An 18,460-nucleotide genomic window follows, 5' to 3' on the forward strand; every position below is an offset into this window, starting at 1 on the left:
AACTGACCTATCATATGTGCGTTCTACGTGAAAGTTTGTTTCGTGCTATGCACCGGCTGTGGCAGGATCGATTGCCGACAGCTTGCAAGAAAGTTCCGGCCCTTGCGAAGTTCAATTGGGGCTTCGTTCTTAAGTGTATCGCGCGGCACCGGCGACGGTGAAGCATGTGGCCCATGGCGCGTGCGTGCTGTCGCTGCGCAGCGCGGTGGACGACGCATCGGTGGCGTTCTTGGCGGTTGCGGTGCTGTTCGCGGTGCCCATGTCATGTGACAACCTGGACAAGCGCATCCTCTCGTGGAGCGTGGTGACCCACAAGATGGCCTGGGGCATGCTGCTCACCTTCGGAGGAGGACAGGCCCTGGGAATAGCCAGCGACGTACGTGCTCCATCTCCCTCCCTTCTCTCTCGTCTCAATAGAAATCATGAGCCTGACTACGCCCACTGCAGGGCAAAGGCCTCTCCCACGTCTCTCCAATTAACTCTGTCCTTTGCCAGCTGCGGCCACCGTGTCCACGCCCACCTAACTTTCTGCCCCCCCCCCCCCCCCTACTGCGTTTGCCTTCTCTTGGAATCCACTCCATTTCCCTTAAAAAACCAGGTACGCGAAATTATCCGGAGCCCTCCACTATGGCCTACCTCACTGCCTGAGTCACTTTGGGACGTTAAATCCTATAAACCAGCTAACGCTTACCAAGAGAACAACAAACCGCGTCAGCGGTCACCATCGGTTCATAACTTCTGCAGTCTGTTTTTGTTTCATAAAAGTTATTGCTAAAATTAAGTGTTTCATTATTCTCCTGCGAAGCAGAGTGAACTCTTGAAGCGAACGCCAGCGTTAGAGAAAAAAATGGAACTTCACAGAATATGGCGCTACTTATCACCTTTGAACAACCATTCCGTACGACCGGTACCAGATCGCGACCAATACCTGCCGGACGTCACAGACTCTGAATTATGGTGGCATCGTGCAAAGTATCCATATCCATACATCATCTTTAATCGAGCACGAAGAACTCGCTTGGGAAGATGTTTGCGCGACTCTCAATGAACCAAACTTGCAGCGATCATGGCCGTCCTTCATCGTAGTATTATTTCGCCGAAGAGCGAACCGAAGTGATGTTATAGATATGTGTGACTGAAGCGAGGAATGAATTTTCGCGAGAGCTGGTTGATAACTTCGCTATAAGGGACAAACAGGATTCGTGCTGCGGTTCTGCAAAGGCGGTCTTTGAAGCTAACTCCGTTGGGCCTTCGATGATGAGGCTTATCAGCAGGAGCAGACAGGTTGTTAGCAACACGAGGCAAGGGCTGAGAGCGCGTTTGTGGCTGATATACAAGGCACGTGAGCTTGTAAAGACTGGATAACGGAAATACGCAGCCGCGGTGGGCTGCCCATTCAGCGACCCTTTAGTTCTATATACGGCGCAAAATAGTGCTGTTCTTACTACTCAAACATGGTTTCATCCAGGTAGCTTCGAAAGGAATTTAGGTCGCTTATGCCAGGACTGAGAAAAAGGACCGAGCAGAAGTAGGAATGACACAAGTCAGTTCTAAAAAACTGCTAGGTGGCAATTGAAGATGCAGCGCATATCAGCGCTGGATAGTTCTTTGAGGGACTATTCTCACTATAATGTTGTTACGAATAAGACTGTAAAGGTATATCTACCACAAACAATTGAAACATTCTTGAACGCCTCTCGCTGAATAAACTGCCAAAGCCAAATTTGTTGGCGTCAAATTGAAGACACAATGCCCGTGTGACACCAAAGTTGTTCGCTTGCCTCTGGCATTTGGGGGCTTAAGAGTCCGCGGGCGCGCAATTCTTGATGTTGGCGCCATTGTTGAATCTTTTGAGAATCGTGAAAGCACGAAACTGATGGGCGAGTTGGTTGTACTACATGATATGATTGAAACAGCGCAAGGCCAAAGGCCAAAGAAGAGAGCGGAAGAAAGGAGGAAATGGACAACAAAGCGCGGATGTTCGTGAGGTTGCACTTCATACGCGTTCTTACGCGGGCGCGCAACTCTGCATTTTACGTAGTCGTCGCTCGCCTTCGCGCCGACGTTTGCGACATTCTTTTTTCTAGTATATACTGCTCCGGGCGACCCATCTTCTCTGTCTTCGTAGCGAGCGTAGCGAGCGAATCAGTGAAGGCACGCCCACGATCAACGCGTCACGTACGCCACAAAGAAAAAAAGCAACGCCAGGAGAACCGGTTCGGCAGGCACCTTCTCGGTGCTTCCTCCATTTCGGCTTCCAAGCCGTCTCATAATCGCATGACGCGACACAGCCGACCGCTTCTTCTGTCGGGAGCGTAAAGCTCAGATCGCGTACTCAATTAGGCGGATCAAATAGTCAGGTGCCGTCGTCCTTCGCAACTGCTCGTATTGCCCTGATTCTGAAAACGAATGATCGAGATAAGCTGCTGTCAGTAGGATCATACAGTATCAGCCCTACAAACAGCGATTACAAAACTTATTTAAGCGCTGGCGTACCGTTGTTAAGCACTTGGTAGGGCCGCATCAAACATGCTGCACTCTAAACATAAAGACGTAAAGGAGCGAACAGGAGTAAGCTGTCCTCTAGCGCACTCTCTTTTATAAAAATGAGTGCGATAAAGGGAAACTTACTCCATTTTTACTCCCATACGGGTGTATTTGTGTTCAGAGTGTGCATCAAAGGTCAAAAGCTCCTTACAATTATTCATATCAAGAGAAGTGTGTTAATGTATTGCGACGACATGGAAAGCCAAGTTGCGATGTTGTAACTCGACTTGGAGAAAGCTTTTGTCGCGGTCTCACATGAGGTCTTTTCCTGCATATTAAAGCAGGCGAATGTTGGCATCATAGTTTTAGATGATGTAATGACGGCCCATCGAGACTGGGCGACACAACTGAAAATAAATAAATCCCTTACTGAAGGAGTGCCAGTGCAATCTCATGTAAGACAAGCATGTTCACCGTCTGCCCTACTGTTTCATATTTCTATCGAACCTTTTTGTTTAAAAGATGCTGCTAAAACGCTCAGTAAAATCCTTTCTCTTTAAGCTCCACACCGATAGCCTCTCAGTAAAAGCATGGCTCTATGCAGAAGGCGTCTTCATCCCTCGGTCAACCAATTGTATTTAATGCATGAATATTGGGAGGCTATTTTGCACTGCGACGTTCTTCGACGAACTTAAAGAAAAAGACATCTACCACTCACTCCTCATGGCATTCGCCTCCTTCCGGTTGAAAACGAGGGTGAGGTTCCGTATGATGTAACTATAGTCCTGAGCCGCCACATCCTATGGAAGACAAGAATTTCAGCCGCGCGTGCCGATACAAATGTTCACTCTACGCGTTAAAAACATATTCACGGTTTACAGAGCTGAGCTTGAGCCTCCTGAATGTATCGGTTTGATGATTTTGAAGCTTTGAAAAAGTATGCGTCAACGTGCGAACGAAAGTAGGTTGCCGCGTTCATTTTCTGGTTTTACAGCGTACTGTAATGCGTCTTCTCGGGGAATAAAAAAAAGGCGTTTCGATGCCCTTGTAGAGCGCCTTATGCTCTGGAGGCCAAGAAACAATACATTAAAGCGCTTTAAAATGTAGATTTCGTAGGGAACAACAGACTTTTTTTGAGCTACACACTAATACTTAAACTGCAAAGCCTTTTAAACAGGAAAACGTTTTTTTTATGCCGTGGGGGTGCCCAGTGCCTTATCTTCAAAGATATTGAGACAATAGATCATGTTTTTTTTCATTGTTGGGAAGGAATATAATTTTGGGACGTACCGCAAAGGACCATCAATGAATAATTACCGCCTGACCATTTTAGCATGTTATGCAGATGGCGCTCATGAGTGGCCGGCTATCACTGACCCAGAGGCACGGCCAGCGCGTATTTCCGATAGAGCTTGCATAGGTTTCTCGCGGCAATGAAATTACAAGCAGCTGTTCCTGGGTGGCTGTCAAGGCTGGATGAAGACTTTCACGGTGCTAAGGAAATTTTAACATCGCAATGCCTGCCTTCAGTGGGATTTAGGCGACTTGTATGATCTGGCGTACTCTTCAACGTGTACCCTTTAGCTGTGATGTATCGAAGCCGGCAATGAAGAAAAAATGAAGAAAGGTGTCACTCAGATCTTTCCATGAAACCTTTTATTTTCACGCTGGCCGTGATGTTCTCTCTCCTCGTTTATTGGTTGGAGGGAGAAGTCAATACAGGAGAACCGGTTGTGCAGCCGTGATTTGGGCGCTTCTTCTACTGTGGCTCCCACGCTGTCCTCCAGTCTCCGGCTGCGATACCTTTCGCTTTCTCCTCCGTCGGGGGTGTAGCTCAGATGGTAGAGCGCTCGCTTAGCATGCGAGAGGTACTGGGATCGATACCCAGCACCTCCACGAAACCTTTTATTTTCTCGCTGGCCGCGATATTTTTCTTTCTTTGTTTGTGGTTGGAGGCAGAAGTCATCACACTAGAACCGGTTGTGCAGCCGTGATTTGGGCGCTTCTTCTACTGTGGCTCCCACGCTGTCCTCCAGTCTCCGGCTGCGACCTCCGTCGGGGGTGTAGCTCAGATGGTAGAGCGCTCATTCTACTTCCGGCCACCGAGCGTGACGGACGCAGGATCATGAGCTCCCACGGAGCGGCGACAGCGGCCCTTGCCGGCCGCGGAAACAGGCTAGATGTAAAGGATGATAACGACTACCAGATTATTTTGCCGCAGCTGCCCGCCGGGCGTGTCGTGTTAAACACGGTTTTCTTGCATGGTGACGTGCGTGCGAGGCCCTTTCGGGTCGAAGATTTTCGTGAAGCCTTGGTCGAGACTGGTACGCTCCCCGACGTGGTGGCTTTGGGGGCGTATCAGGTGAACCACGTCTGGGCGGTGACTTTCAGTAGCGCGGAGGCAACGAAGCGCCTTCTCGCCTTTAAGGAGGTTCAGGTGAAATACCGCCGGTGCATCATTATCAACCCAGAAGACCATCAGGTGAGACTGCGACTGCATTGGATGTTGCATGGCGTGGCAGACGAAGACATAAGGACGGCCCTCGCGGCATTCGGAACAGTTACCGAAATCACTCGGGAGCGCTGGCGGGTTCAAGGTTTCCACCAGAAAGGGTCGACTACAAGAGCCGTGCTCATGAAGCTGAAAGCTGGCATGAAAGTGGACGACCTCCCGCACCAAATCCGAGTCGCGGGAGAGCTGGCTCTCGTTGTCGTGCCCGGAAGGCCAATGCAATGTCTGCGCTGTGGAGGCAAGGGCCACGTCCGCAGGGATTGCAAGGTACCGCGATGTACCCAATGTAGACGGTACGGTCATGTTGCGGCGGACTGCGTGCGGACCTACGCAGCGGCGACAGGGTCGACGGCAAGGGACGAGTCGGTAGACCTGCTGATGGACGTAGACGAGGCTGAAGCTGCTGCGAAGGGTGCCGGAGGTGACGAAGGGCTGCCAGCGACGAAGCATTCATCGGTGTCTACGGGGGAAGAGAGCAAGGTGACCGACAGCGCGGAGACGCAGACTGCGGCAGCGGTATCACCCGAGACAGCTGAAAGAGCGTCAACTGAGGGTGGGAGCCCTCAGCTTGACGAGTCGCTGAAACAAATGGACTGTGAGGCCGCGACGCGAAAGGACAACACTTTCGTGGCCAGTGTCTCCGGCCCCGCAAAACGCTCCCACGCACAGACCGACAGTGAAGAAGACCAGGCGGCCGCGACTAACGCAGAGGAACCGCCTGCAAAAGCACCTCCAGTACGACGACCACCTTTCAAGCCGCGGCCAAATGTCGGGACGGAAAGACGACCGGCCGATAAGCCGGCACCGCAGCAGAGTGACCCTGGTCCACCCGATGACTCAGGGGCAAAATACGGCGTCTAGCTTAGTGCTGGGCGTGAAAGGTAAGCACCATGCTTCCGGCCTCTTTTTTTCGCTACCAAAATGTATCCGGAGTCGTGCCTTAATTTCGCCACGCTTAACGTAAGGGGCATGAGCGGGAAGCGAAAACAGAGTCAAGTGCTCCGCCTTTTGACGGACAGAGACATAGATGTACTAGCCGTTCAAGAAACCAAAGTGGAAGGGGAGGTGGAGACTGGAGGCATGGTGCCACGATTCACGTCGAGGTACTATGCAATTGTGAGCCATGCGATTGGCAACTCTGCTGGGTGTGCTGTGTTTGTGAAAAAGTTGCCTGGACTCGAAATACAGGCGTATTTTTCTTCTCAATCGGGCCGCTACGTAGTATGCGATTTTTTGTACTGCAACGTTGAGTGGCGTGTGCTATGCATTTATGCGCCAAACGTAGTGGAAGACAGGGCAACGTTTTTTGAGAACCTGCAACAGTATCTTCTTTCCGACAAACAAATAGTTCTCATGGGTGACTTTAACTGTGTTTCGAGCGCTCGCGATAAGAGTAGCACCCGAGCCTTCAGGGACAGAAGTACTGAGGTTTTGAATCAAATGATAGACGAATACGCCTTGGAAGATGTTGCCGAATGCTTAGAGGGCGCACGCGATGTGCAGTACACGCACTTTCAACGTGTCAGTCACGCGCGCCTCGACCGCTTATATATGTCACTTGATTTATTGCCGAAATGTCATAAGTACAATGTTTTGCCTGTGTCCTACTCTGATCACTGTGTAGTCGAGTGCTCTGTAGGATCGAAGAAGCGAAATAACAGCTTTTCGTGGGACCTATGGAAACTAAACTCTAACCTGCTAAGTGACAAAACTTTCACTGATGCCGTGGTAGAAAAGATTAATAAAATAGAGAGGGAGGGAAAAAACGAAGCCGGGTTGCAGTGGGAACTAGCGAAACAAGACATTAAAATGAAGGCTATAGAACGGTCCACCGTTCTAAGGCACGAAGAACGATTACAAGAAAGGCAGCTGAAAGTTATGCTAGAAAAATTGTTAGCTCAAGAATGCAAACAACCGGGCATATTTATGGAAGACATCAAGAAAACAAAGCAAAAGCTGGAAATTATCGAAGAAAAACGGTATCAGGGAGCGCTAGTTCGGGCGCGAGCGGCAGATTTGGTCGCGGGAGAAACGCCCACTAAGCGGGCGCTTGGAATGGAAAAGGCGCACGCTCGACGAAACCAGATTCACGAGGTAGAATGGGCAGGCACTTCAGTCTCTGATAACAATAGCATACAGCTGGCCTTCTTTGAGCACTTTCATACAATCTTCGCGCAACATGAAGTCGACTCGAATGCATTTAGAGACGAGTTTTTGAGATATGCCACGGCTGGATGACGAGCAAAAAATAATTTTAGAGCAGCAGATTACGCAGCAAGAAGTCGAACGCGCTATAGAAAGCTTAAACCCTGGTAAGTCTCCAGGCCCGGATGGTTTAAGTGCTGTTTTTTACAAAATGTTTAAGAGTGAATTAACCCCTTTGCTGACTTCTTTATTTAACGAAGCCTACTATCGTAATGCTCTGCCTCCATCCTACGGTACGTCCCATACAGTACTCATTCCTAAAACAGATGACGCGCAGAAACTTAAACTGGTTACAGCATATAGGCCCATCTCGCTGGCGAACGTCGATTACAAAATTTTTATGAAGGTGCTAGCTGCCAGACTTCAGATGGTAATTAAAGAAATCGTTGGCCCTCCTCAAACGTGTGGCATCAAGGGGCGGTCTATTGCTTATAATATTCACAAAGCAAGAAGTGTGTTGGAGTGCTGTGACGCCCTTAGCGCTCGTGTGGCAGTTCTCCAACTAGATTTAGAAAAAGCTTTTGACTGTGTTGCGCATGACATATTGTTTTCTATCCTTCATCATGTTAATTTAGGCACTATTATCACTGAGGGTGTGGCCTTGGCGTACAGAAATTGCACTACCAGGTTAATTGTTAATAAATCGTTGGGGGCCCCCATTAACGTTCAGCGTTCTGTTCGCCAGGGTTGCCCCCTCAGTCCTCTTTTGTTTTGTATCTATATAGAAACTTTGTGTAAGCACATTATAAGAAATAATGCTGTTCAAGGATTTCGGCTACAGACGGCTGAAGTCAAGATCCTAGCATATGCAGATGATGTTGCTGTTTTTGGCGTGAGTCACGATAGCATTCGTAACGCGGTCGACGGGGTCAAGCGTTTCAGCACTGTGACGGGGAGCAGGGTTAACTGGGGGAAGTGTGTGGGGTTCTGGCATGGACAGTGGCCAGTGACCCCAAAAAATTTTGCTAACGTGACCTGGCACACGACCCCTGTGAAATACTTGGGTGTCCCGCTGGAAAATTACCGCGACAGCGAACCGTATTGGACACGGCAGGTGCAAGAAACACGCGATAAGGCTGAAAAGTGGAAAGCGTCCTATCTATCTATATTTGCGAGAGCCACAGTGTGTAATCTGTTTTTCATCAGCAAACTGTGGTATGTGATGCAAGTGATGCATTGTTCGGGAATTAATGTACAAAAGTTTCATCGTATTTTTGCTGTTTTTGTGTGGGCCTCGAAATGGGAGAGGTGTACGCGTACCAATTTGTTCAGAAGAGTGAGGGATGGAGGACTCGGGCTTGGACATTTATTTGCGAAGCAATTGGTCAATAGATTCTTGTTTTTGCGCGATGTTAATGATCCTTTTCTGCGCACAGTGTGCCAAGTAAGGTTCGGTAGGGCTTTGCCAGACTTTGTGATTTCAACTGAGTGTATGACGGGTGGCATGTTTGGGTTTTTCAAGGAGATAGTTGCCAGCGTCCGATTTTTGAATGCTAGATTTTCAAAACAATATTTGAGTGATGTGAGCCGGAAAGATTTGTACAAGGATTTGTGTGACATCCTCTTTCCGGTGCCCTTGTACAGGGCCATGTACTGTGGAGGGCCGGGCTACAACGTATTGAAAAGAGTAAAGAAAATGAAGGTACCACCGGGAGTCAAGAGTTTCTTCTTTAAGTTGCACTCTGGAACTTTACCTGTGAAAACTTTTCTTGAGGCAAAACAGATATTTCTTCCTTGGGGGTCGCATTGTATCATATGCAAACAGCCGGAGACAATTGATCACGTGTTTTTGCACTGTTGGGAAGGGGTCTATTTCTGGGACGTGCTGCAGAGGACTTTAAAGAAACAGCTTCCAATCCACTCATACGGAATAAGGTTTTTGCCAACCAAGAACGAGGATGGGGTACCGTTAGACTTAGTCATGCTGGTGGGCCTCCACAGTATATGGCGCTCCCGCATGGCAGGGTATCATTGTGACCCTGACGCACGGCCAGCCCGTATGTATTTTAGAGAAAGTATGCACAAGTTTCTGGAAGAACAAAAGCTAATAGTGGAGGTTCCTGAGTGGTTACCAAGGCTGGAACCCCTCGTAACTTTAAGAGAATTTTAACCTAAGTCAGGCCCACTCTTTGGGATCCTGACTAACTGTGTATACTGTATGTACATATTATTATGTTCTGTTTTGTAATGTCGAAGCCCGGCAATAAAGAAAAAAAAATCAGATGGTAGAGCGCTCGCTTAGCATGCGAGAGGTACTGGGATCGATACCCAGCACCTCCACGAAACCGTTTATTTTCTCGCTGGCCGCGATATTTCTCTTTCTTTGTTTGTGGTTGGAGGCAGAAGTCATCACACTAGAACCGGTTGTGCAGCCGTGATTTGGGCGCTTCTTCTATTGTGGCTCCCACGCTGTCCTCCAGTCTCCGGCTGCGATACATTTCGCTTTCTCCTCCGTCGGGGGTGTAGCTCAGATGGTAGAGCGCTCGCTTAGCATGCGAGAGGTACTGGGATCGATACCCAGCACCTCCACGAAACCTTTTATTTTCTCGCTGGCCGCGATATTTTTCTTTGTTTGTGGTTGGAGGCAGAAGTCATCACACTAGAACCGGTTGTGCAGCCGTGATTTGGGCGCTTCTTCTATTGTGGCTCCCACGCTGTCCTCCAGTCTCCGGCTGCGATACCTTTCGCTTTCTCCTCCGTCGGGGGTGTAGCTCAGATGGTAGAGCGCTCGCTTAGCATGCGAGAGGTACTGGGATCGATACCCAGCACCTCCACGAAACCTTTTATTTTCTCGCTGGCCGCGATATTTCTCTCTTTGTTTGTGGTTGGAGGCAGAAGTCATCACACTACAACCGGTTGTGCAGCCGTGATTTGGGCGCTTCTTCTATTGTGGCTCCCACGCTGTCCTCCAGTCTCCGGCTGCGATACATTTCGCTTTCTCCTCCGTCGGGGGTGTAGCTCAGATGGTAGAGCGCTCGCTTAGCATGCGAGAGGTACTGGGATCGATACCCAGCACCTCCACGAAAACTTTTATTTTCTCGCTGGCCGCGATATTTCTCTTTCTTTGTTTGTGGTTGGGGGCAGAAGTCATCAGACTAGAACCGGTTGTGCAGCCGTGATTTGGGCGCTTCTTCTATTGTGGCTCCCACGCTGTCCTCCAGTCTCCGGCTGCGATACCTTTCGCTTTCTCCTCCGTCGGGGGTGTAGCTCAGATGGTAGAGCGCTCGCTTAGCATGCGAGAGGTACTGGGATCGATACCCAGCACCTCCACGAAACCTTTTATTTTCTCTTTTTTTGTTTGTGGTTGGAGGCAGAAGTCATCGCAGGAGAACCGGTTGTGCAGCCGTGATTTGGGCGCTTCTTCTATTGTGGCTCCCACGCTGTCCTCCAGTCTCCGGCTGCGATACCTTTCGCTTTCTCCTCCGTCGGGGGTGTAGCTCAGATGGTAGAGCGCTCGCTTAGCATGCGAGAGGTACTGGGATCGATTCCCAGCACCTCCACGAAACCTTTTGTTTTCTCGCGGGCCGCCATATTTCTGTCTTTGTTTTGTCATTAAAGAGACTTCTCGTGCCAAAATTAGTAACTCAGTGACATTGCACCACGAGGAACTCAAATGCTAAGCATGAGACACTGTTACCAATATGGAGGTGATGTACTGAGACGGCTGAATATTCATCCTTTCGCAGACGATTAGAACTGCAACTTGCTGCTTAGAGAAATTTTAACTTGAATGAATTCATCGGCTACGAAGTATGAAATGTTAGAGGCTTGCTGAGGTGTTCAATGCGCAAACTTGAAAAAATAGCTACTAAATATGAGAGGGAGTTGAAAGAAACAAGGCGCATGACGTAACGCATCCTGACAGGCCCAATATATGAATAATCTTCTTAATAACTTTTTACTACTTAAGGTCAGAACTAACTACGGGAAACAATGCCTTCATTTTTCATCCGTATCATTTTGGAGCTCTTAGAACATAGACATCAAACAAACTAATTCGCTTTCTTTATTCAAGGTCAAACTAAAGCTTTTCCTTCTTAATTTGTAATTTTTTTGTTATTGATCCTATGTATCGCGGCATCTGTGAGTGTTTTACTGTACATTATCCTGCATTACATTGTTTGTATTTAAATATTTCAGTAACTAATTCTACACTATGTAACTATATTTATTCTGTGCGTCGCTAATTAATGTGTTGTGTATTTTACATTATGTTGCATATTGAAATTTTCATGGGAGGTCCCGCCCGCGGTCTGGTACCATGGGACCTCTCGCTGTATACAACTGCAACTTTGATTGTATTCCTCAATAAACTTTCAACTTCAACCTTCAACTTCGACTTCAATCCTGGCCCAGCACCTTGACGGACATAAATTGCTGCTATATTTTCATACTGCCACGTGAAGAAAGGTTCCCGCACGGCTGTATACTATTATGCAGGCCTCCGTGCCTGGAGCTCGATTCACACTGTGGGGATGCGTGAAGAGCGAGGTTCTAGTCGTACTGAGAGCGATCGTGTGCGCATGCGCATTCGCTTATTTCCGTGCAGATCACGCACTTGTCTGCCGACTTCGTGATGCTCATCGACAGCCTGAATATCCGGACGCCGCTGCAGCTGCAGGTGCTGATCTCGCTCAGCGCTGCGGTGCTCACTGAGGTCACGCCAAACGACGCGGCCGCCACAATATTGATGCCCGTTGTCATCACCCTGGTACGCCTTATTCCTCTCTTCTTGCATAGCTTTCTGCGTACCCCGACGAGCCTGTTACATGCCGAAATGGCCACAAAAATTGTGCCCAGGAGTGTCTATTTGAAGCGCCATTAGAGTGAGGTCTACGCTGTCTAAGAACAACCCCGAATCTCCGGTATTGACAGTAGCAGATGCTAGCAGAGTGGATACGTAGTACGTACTGTAGCTATCCCGAGTAGTAGATACGAGTAGTAATAGAGAAGTAGATAGCAACCACTGTTTAGATGTATTACTATTTGCTGAATGAAAAATAGCCATTAGCTCCCGCATTTTGAATTTTGGTCGTACTGGTATATTGGGCGTTTGATGCGGTTGTTCGTAGAGACCGTAAACTGACGTGACTGTGGCCGTGGCATCGTGTAGGCCATCGGTGATGCGTTTGTCCTTGGTAGTCGCTGAAAAGAGGGCGTGATGACATCGTTTATTCGTTCAAGTTGTTTCGAAAAGAGCCAAGAAGGAGGAAATGCAGGGTGGAGGTGTGCTCTCATAAAACTCGATCCGATAACGGAGAGCGATGCGAACGCCTTTGACGGAGAACAGACTGCTGTGTCAGAAAGGGACTTCTTTTTTTTTCTTGAATGAAGCGGACTGAACACGCTTTTGTAAACATGTCTCTTCCATGTGCCAGTCAACCTGCTTAAATTACGTCGTCACAACTGTCCCGCTCTGCCTCGACATAGTTGCCAACTTCACTGGCGTTCCCTCGTTTTACAATCTCCTCGCTTCCCGCTGCGGTCTCCCTGTGCTGGATGTCTTTATTAGTTGCCGTCTGAAGATTAGTTTCGGCTTTCGCGGCAAGTCGGGAGGTCTGACAGTATCGTCCCTCATAGCCTGAGTCGCTTTGGGACGTAAGACCCCCATAAACCATAAACTATAAGTTTCGCCGCTTGGTATATTTGACGGCATCAACGTATGACTGGTGTGACAAAGTTGAGATTAGTGATATCGTTGGAAAACGAAAGCTGAAGACAGCATCCATGGAACAAAATGAGGCTATGATCAAAGCTATTACATCGGGTACGAAGAGTCGGTAGCGAAGCCCTTTAACGTAGCTCCAAGCAACCTTTCTATAGCATTCAGCAGCAAACAACCAACCATTAACACGAAAGAATAAGAAACTGAGATCATTTTCCCCTTGAAGCAGTTGAGAGAGCCCTTATCAAATTAGTGTGTGGCTCTTCGGTGAAGCTTTACCATTAGACTTTTTTGCCATGCAGTGAAGTGCTACAACCAGCGTGTTTGTGGGTCATGCCGGGAAGCAAGCCGAAACGGACGCTAGCAACAGGAGGCTAAGCGCGCCCTGTCTCTTTTACCGCTACCGTATCGGCTTCAGCGCCTGAAAAACGGGGATAGATGTCATCCTGTCCTCTACGACATTATTCCTCCAAATCTCGATTTCTACGTGTGTGCTGGAGAGGCTGGCGTGTTCTGGTGATGACATCTTCGGTTGGTGGGTTCGACCACATCGGGGGCGCTTGTTGTACTCGTGTTGGAGGCTCCCTGAACAAGAATCGGCGGCAGACCAAACGCCTTATACGCTGTTCTCGGCCTACACGGTGACATGAAGCCCGTTGGCATGCGACAGGTGTGGCTAAGGTTGTCTACGGCCGTAACAAAGCAACGGCTATAACGAAAAATTCGCGCCCCCTTTTTGACTTTTGTTATAGTGAGGTTCAACTACAGTGCTTGTCGTTTTAAACTATGCCTTAAGTCTCAGTTTTGTAGTAGAATGCCCCCAAAAGTCGAAAAGCTGGAAGATTTCGCGCCTACGAGGCTTCATCATGAATATATAAAACAAGTCTCTTTAGTGTAAGGCTGATGAAGGCTAACGCTACAGGTTTGTGAAGACTAACATCGTGTAAATACAGTGGTTTAAAGAAAGTTGAAACAATACTGCATATGGCAACGGCAACGCATTTAGTGACGGAGAGGTCATTTCCATTCGACCGAGATGTTGATCATGTGCAACTTACTGCACGACTGACTTCAGAAACTATCCTTGTGTACACCTCAACACCAGCGGATTATGTTATGTGACACCACAATCACGCTCACGCCTGTTTGAACTCTCGACACAGGTTTATACTGCGACCTAAGCGTACACTGGTGGATGAAACATACTAAGCCAGACTTTCAGAAATTTGCAGAGTTACATTGCTAGGCGCACCACTGGTGAGGCAGCGTCTCCTTATACAAATACCACCAGCCTCCATGCCTCAGTTCGTTTCAGAGATGTAGCAGACAAGCATCGCCTGCCACCGATTTCTTGGAAATAGCTTTCGCCCTGAATAACTATGTACAGGCAGCACATGGGTACCTTGCTACAGGCAGCTCTAATATAAAATGAAACACACTATCCGCATTCAGCTAGTGATTATATCAACATAAGTGGAAAACCCCTTTTTTAAATAGTTTTCATTTGGCCAGATAATTTTTGTTTGAAACATTTCCAGCGTCAGTGGAGAAGTAACAACAGGAATCGTTATTGGGTACCAAAGGGACTTTTTTCATTCGCACTGGAGCTGTACCTGCATACGTTTTGCTCGGGACAGGCATGCAAGCTGCGGCTGAACCCACTCTACCTGGCGTTCCCGGTGTGCCTGTCGGTGACGCAGGCGTGCATCCTGCCCGCTTCTTCCTCCGTCATCGCCATCATCTGCGACGAGGGACACGTTAACGTCAAGGACCTGGTGCGTGCTCGCACGGTCACGCCCTGTCGCCTAGGAAGGCAGCGTTAGGTTAGGTTAGAACATTAATGCAGCCTTCAGACTTTATTGAAGTTACTTAGCTGTCTGATTACTACAAGAGCATTTGAAAGAAACGAGCAAAGAGAGAATTCTCGAAAAAAAAAGAAAGTTTCCTCTGAGACCGAACGCTTCAATGCTGAACTCGACTTGTGACTGCGCATTACTCAGTGCCCCCCCGCTTCAAACTCGCCCCCTACCACAAAAGACCGGTAGCTCTGAAGGTCATGAAAAGGTGTATAGTTCGTCTGCATCGACCTGCAATATAAAATGCCAAATATGGATGTACCAAATTACCACAACGCGACATACGTAACATTACGAAATAAAACCAAACAACACACGCTCGATACTGATACAAAAGAATCTCTGTTTATCGAAGCCCGCCCACATATCGAACTTTATGCGTGTGCGAAAAGTAAGAGCGCTCGCTCCTCTTCTCTCCGGAGTCTGTTCTGTGCGATCTCATTTTTGTGCGATAGTGTTTTCTGTACATTATGCTGCGTTTTGACCCCTTCTGTTGCTTCGTTCAATTCACCAAGCGACGGTGCACCTAACCTTCGCACGCAGCTGATACCGGGCATCATGGTCAAGTTCGCCTGCCAGATCGTGAACCTGGCCCTCCTCAACACGCTGGGCGAATACGTGTTCAGCCTGAGCGCGTTCCCTCAGTGGGGCTACACCTGTTTCGGCGACTCGCCTAATGTCTTCATTCCGAACCTCTGAATGAGGACGGACCACGCCACCGTTGCCTGGAGCAGCGAGCAGCGGCGGATGGTGTCCCAAAGTGGATCACCTGCGGCTGTTCCTCAGGACGACTATGTCGACTGCAGCAGCTGCCATTGCTGAATTCCCTAAATTGCTGAACACCCATAAAATAAGGCATTTTAAATTGGTCATAGCGACACCGTATAAAGTGCTGGTTATTTTTCAATAAATTATTGTTAGCGTGAGTGTTTTGTTTTCTAAGGCGTATGCCTTACTTTCCCCATTGCCCCATTCAGCGAAAATCCGTGTGCGTGCGTGCGTGCGAGCGCACGTGCGTGTGCGTGTGCGTGTTTGCATGTGTGGGTGCGTGCGTGCGTGCGAGCACACGTGCGCGTGCGTGTGCGTGTTTGCATGTGTGGGTGCGTGCGTGCGTGTTGACACTTGATGGTGCCCACACAACGTGGCGTCCTCATGCAGCCTGGCAGGTGTCGGTTAAACTAATGATTGGTCGCGCGAGTCTACTCGGGGAAGACCAACCTGGATCGCAAAAGTCTTACCCTTGGCGGCACCTTCCATCCCAGGGCTGTGGCGCACCGTTTAACCGCTGCACCACTGTGCCAGGAATGGTATCAGGACTCCTCAGGGATCTGTGGATGTTCAATAGAGATAGGCCAATTCTGCATATATGGGCATTAACACAGTAGCTATTGCGTCAAACCCTCAAGGCGGAGTGAAGGCCGCGGTACGACGGCGGCTGCGTGGACATAGTTAGTCTGGACAGTTCAAATCACAATGCTTTCTTTTTTTTTGTTGGGTAAAAGTATCTGCTCCAAGATGGCAGACAGTCGGGCCAATTGTGCATGTCTTCAACGTTTAAGGGACATTAAGCACTCGTTGAAAGGAAATTTGCTGCGCTCCAGACGAAGTAAGGCATCGTCTCTGTATCGTTAGGCCGCAAGCAGTAAACGGAATTAAGCGATTAAGCCATGCTTGTCACCGCTCTCTCCGAGCGGGTTTTTGTCACCCGTCCGGGCGACTAGCATGTACATAGCCCCGTCTCACCGTGTATTTGCCAGAGAATGTACTGAGAACAACATATCCGGTGTTCGGGTTGCCGCTGATGTGCGTTGCGGGAGCCTTAATACACGCAGCGAGCGTCCGCCACGTTGCCGAATATACGTACAATACCAACCGAGTATGTCGGTCTTGCCAACGAGCGCCTGCGTCTTCCGTAGCTAGCATAAGCTTCAGAGTTTAGAAAATGGTTTTGGAGCTCTAATGTCGTGGAGATGATGGGGTGGTTTATTCAAAAAAACTATCCCCGTTTTCTAGCTGGTGAAGCTGTTGCGGGCTGCCGTAAAAGAGGGCGTCCAGCGATTTGTTTAGGACTGCCCGTTTTGGGTGGCTTCGCAGCTCACGAGCTCGCGGGGGCCCAACACTTCGCCGCATCAAAGGTGTGTCTTGTGGACAATGTGTGCGCCAAGCTTTGTTGATGGCCGCCGTCTGGGTCAACGGAAATTTTTGCCCTTTCGTTTTCCTCCGATTGACCGTGTGAAACTAGTGGCCGCGATGCAGTCAAGCACACCACGCTTACGCACTGCCGAACGGTTTTGACTATGAGACTATGCTGTGAAAATTTAAACTGAACTGCAGAACCACAGAACATACGGAACCCCAGAAGCTTAGCTCGTTCTCAGTGGGCCGTGTCTAGCGGGAATTTTGGAGAATGGGGAACACCAGCTTGCCGTATATAACCTGTAAGGAAGTTACGGGAACTGTTGCAAATTGATATACTCTGCGCGAAATGGTCAGTGAATTTTATTGGAACCTTTGCATATTGCTTCTAAATTGCGAAATAAAATTATTATTATTGTTGTTGTTTCTATTGTTCTGTGCAATTTTTTAGAGGTACCAGATGTTGACCCTGACCCGTGAGCGTACCCGCCTCGCTGTTTAATATAGTGTGACTCTACAACCTCCATTCCTAGTCGCGGTTACGAAAAACGCTGCTGAAAGCAGCCTTGATAAAAATTGTAATCGGATTCAACTAGATCGATTTACACGATATTTCGAGCAAATGTTTGCGCATCCTGTATTTTGTTGGTCTTTCGCTAAGTCTTCCACGCAGAAAGGAGGATTATTATGAGGGCACGGTAGCATAAGGCGGCGACAGAGAACGAGAAAAAAAGAACGGCTGGCATCTTGAAACACAAAATGTCTGCATGCTGCAGAAAGGAGACTGAAGAGTAATGACGTTGATCCAGAGGGAAAGAGAGAGAGCAGACAGGAGCTGTGTGACGACAGCCGACTGCATTGTTCTCGAGGAGGTTGTTTTGGCGGTGAAAGCTTATCGGAAGGGTAATCTATGCTGATTTCGCAGGAAAAAAAGCACAGCTGACAATCTCCTGAGGTCGCTGCACTCTCGTAGATAGATAATGCATGTTTTATACGCGCACGCGGCAGAGTGTGCGGGCAGTGACCGTTCAAACCTTGACAGGAACGAGGCTGCGGCAGACATGGCTCTCAGCGGGCGGCTGGCTCTGGTGACGGGTGGCGCGAGTGGCATCGGCGAGGCCGTGTGCCACGCCCTGGCCGCCGATGGTGCCACCGTGGTCGTCGCGGACAAACAGCTCGAGGGGGCGAAGAAAGTGGCCCAGTCCTTGCCAGGTTTGTCGATCGTCACCCGTCCCTATAGCTGCTGTTATAGATCATGAATGGTCAACATGTTAGGCAATCGCTATCATTTGATGCAGTGGGTGCTGTACACAAAATGGGGAGATACTTATCGAAATGTTCTGCCCCTTGTAGCAGCTCGTTCTTCATTGCGTGTGCGTAAATCGTCTTTCACCAAATGCAGTCCAATTCAAGTTATCGTTCCTTTGCCCCATTGCGTTCTTGAAAATGTTGGAGCAGGTGATTTTTTTTTCTTTGCCATTTCGTGAACGTACTCTGATCTGTTGCTGCGTCTGTTTTGTCGGTGTGTTCAATGAGAATTATTTCTTTAACATTACCAGTCTCTTATTAATTTGGTGTTGACTATTTTGTATTGTATAC

The 18,460-nt window shown here is 48.7% G+C and overlaps 1 protein-coding gene and 6 non-coding genes across 13 annotated transcripts in view; all 7 read left to right on the forward strand.

The window, feature by feature from the left end:
- The window catches only part of LOC149340876 ((3R)-3-hydroxyacyl-CoA dehydrogenase-like), a 38,598-nt gene that overhangs the window by 16,073 nt on the left and 4,065 nt on the right, over positions 1-18,460 (forward strand). For 2 of the 7 annotated variants that reach the window (XM_089549798.1, XM_089549801.1), the window contains 4 exons: positions 202-376; positions 11,754-11,915; positions 14,507-14,644; positions 17,904-18,073. In XM_089549798.1, the coding sequence (XP_089405924.1) occupies positions 202-376; positions 11,754-11,915; positions 14,507-14,644; positions 17,904-18,073 (645 nt within the window). Of the gene's footprint in view, positions 1-201; positions 377-11,753; positions 11,916-14,506; positions 14,645-17,903; positions 18,074-18,460 lie in introns of those variants that run through there. The other 5 variants (XM_089549799.1, XM_089549800.1, XM_089549805.1 and 2 more) reach the window with 4 other exon arrangements.
- Positions 4,311-4,383, forward strand: TRNAA-AGC (transfer RNA alanine (anticodon AGC)). The gene has a single exon. It is a non-coding gene; the product is annotated as a tRNA-Ala (tRNA).
- On the forward strand, positions 9,661-9,733 carry TRNAA-AGC (transfer RNA alanine (anticodon AGC)). The gene has a single exon. It is a non-coding gene; the product is annotated as a tRNA-Ala (tRNA).
- TRNAA-AGC (transfer RNA alanine (anticodon AGC)) lies at positions 9,906-9,978 on the forward strand. Its single transcript has one exon. It is a non-coding gene; the product is annotated as a tRNA-Ala (tRNA).
- Positions 10,153-10,225, forward strand: TRNAA-AGC (transfer RNA alanine (anticodon AGC)). The gene has a single exon. It is a non-coding gene; the product is annotated as a tRNA-Ala (tRNA).
- On the forward strand, positions 10,402-10,474 carry TRNAA-AGC (transfer RNA alanine (anticodon AGC)). Its single transcript has one exon. It is a non-coding gene; the product is annotated as a tRNA-Ala (tRNA).
- Positions 10,632-10,704, forward strand: TRNAA-AGC (transfer RNA alanine (anticodon AGC)). The gene has a single exon. It is a non-coding gene; the product is annotated as a tRNA-Ala (tRNA).

Source organism: Amblyomma mixtum, chromosome 6 (genome assembly GCF_055824585.1).
Source record: "Amblyomma mixtum isolate Tamu chromosome 6, ASM5582458v1, whole genome shotgun sequence".
Lineage (NCBI taxonomy): Eukaryota > Metazoa > Arthropoda > Arachnida > Ixodida > Ixodidae > Amblyomma > Amblyomma mixtum.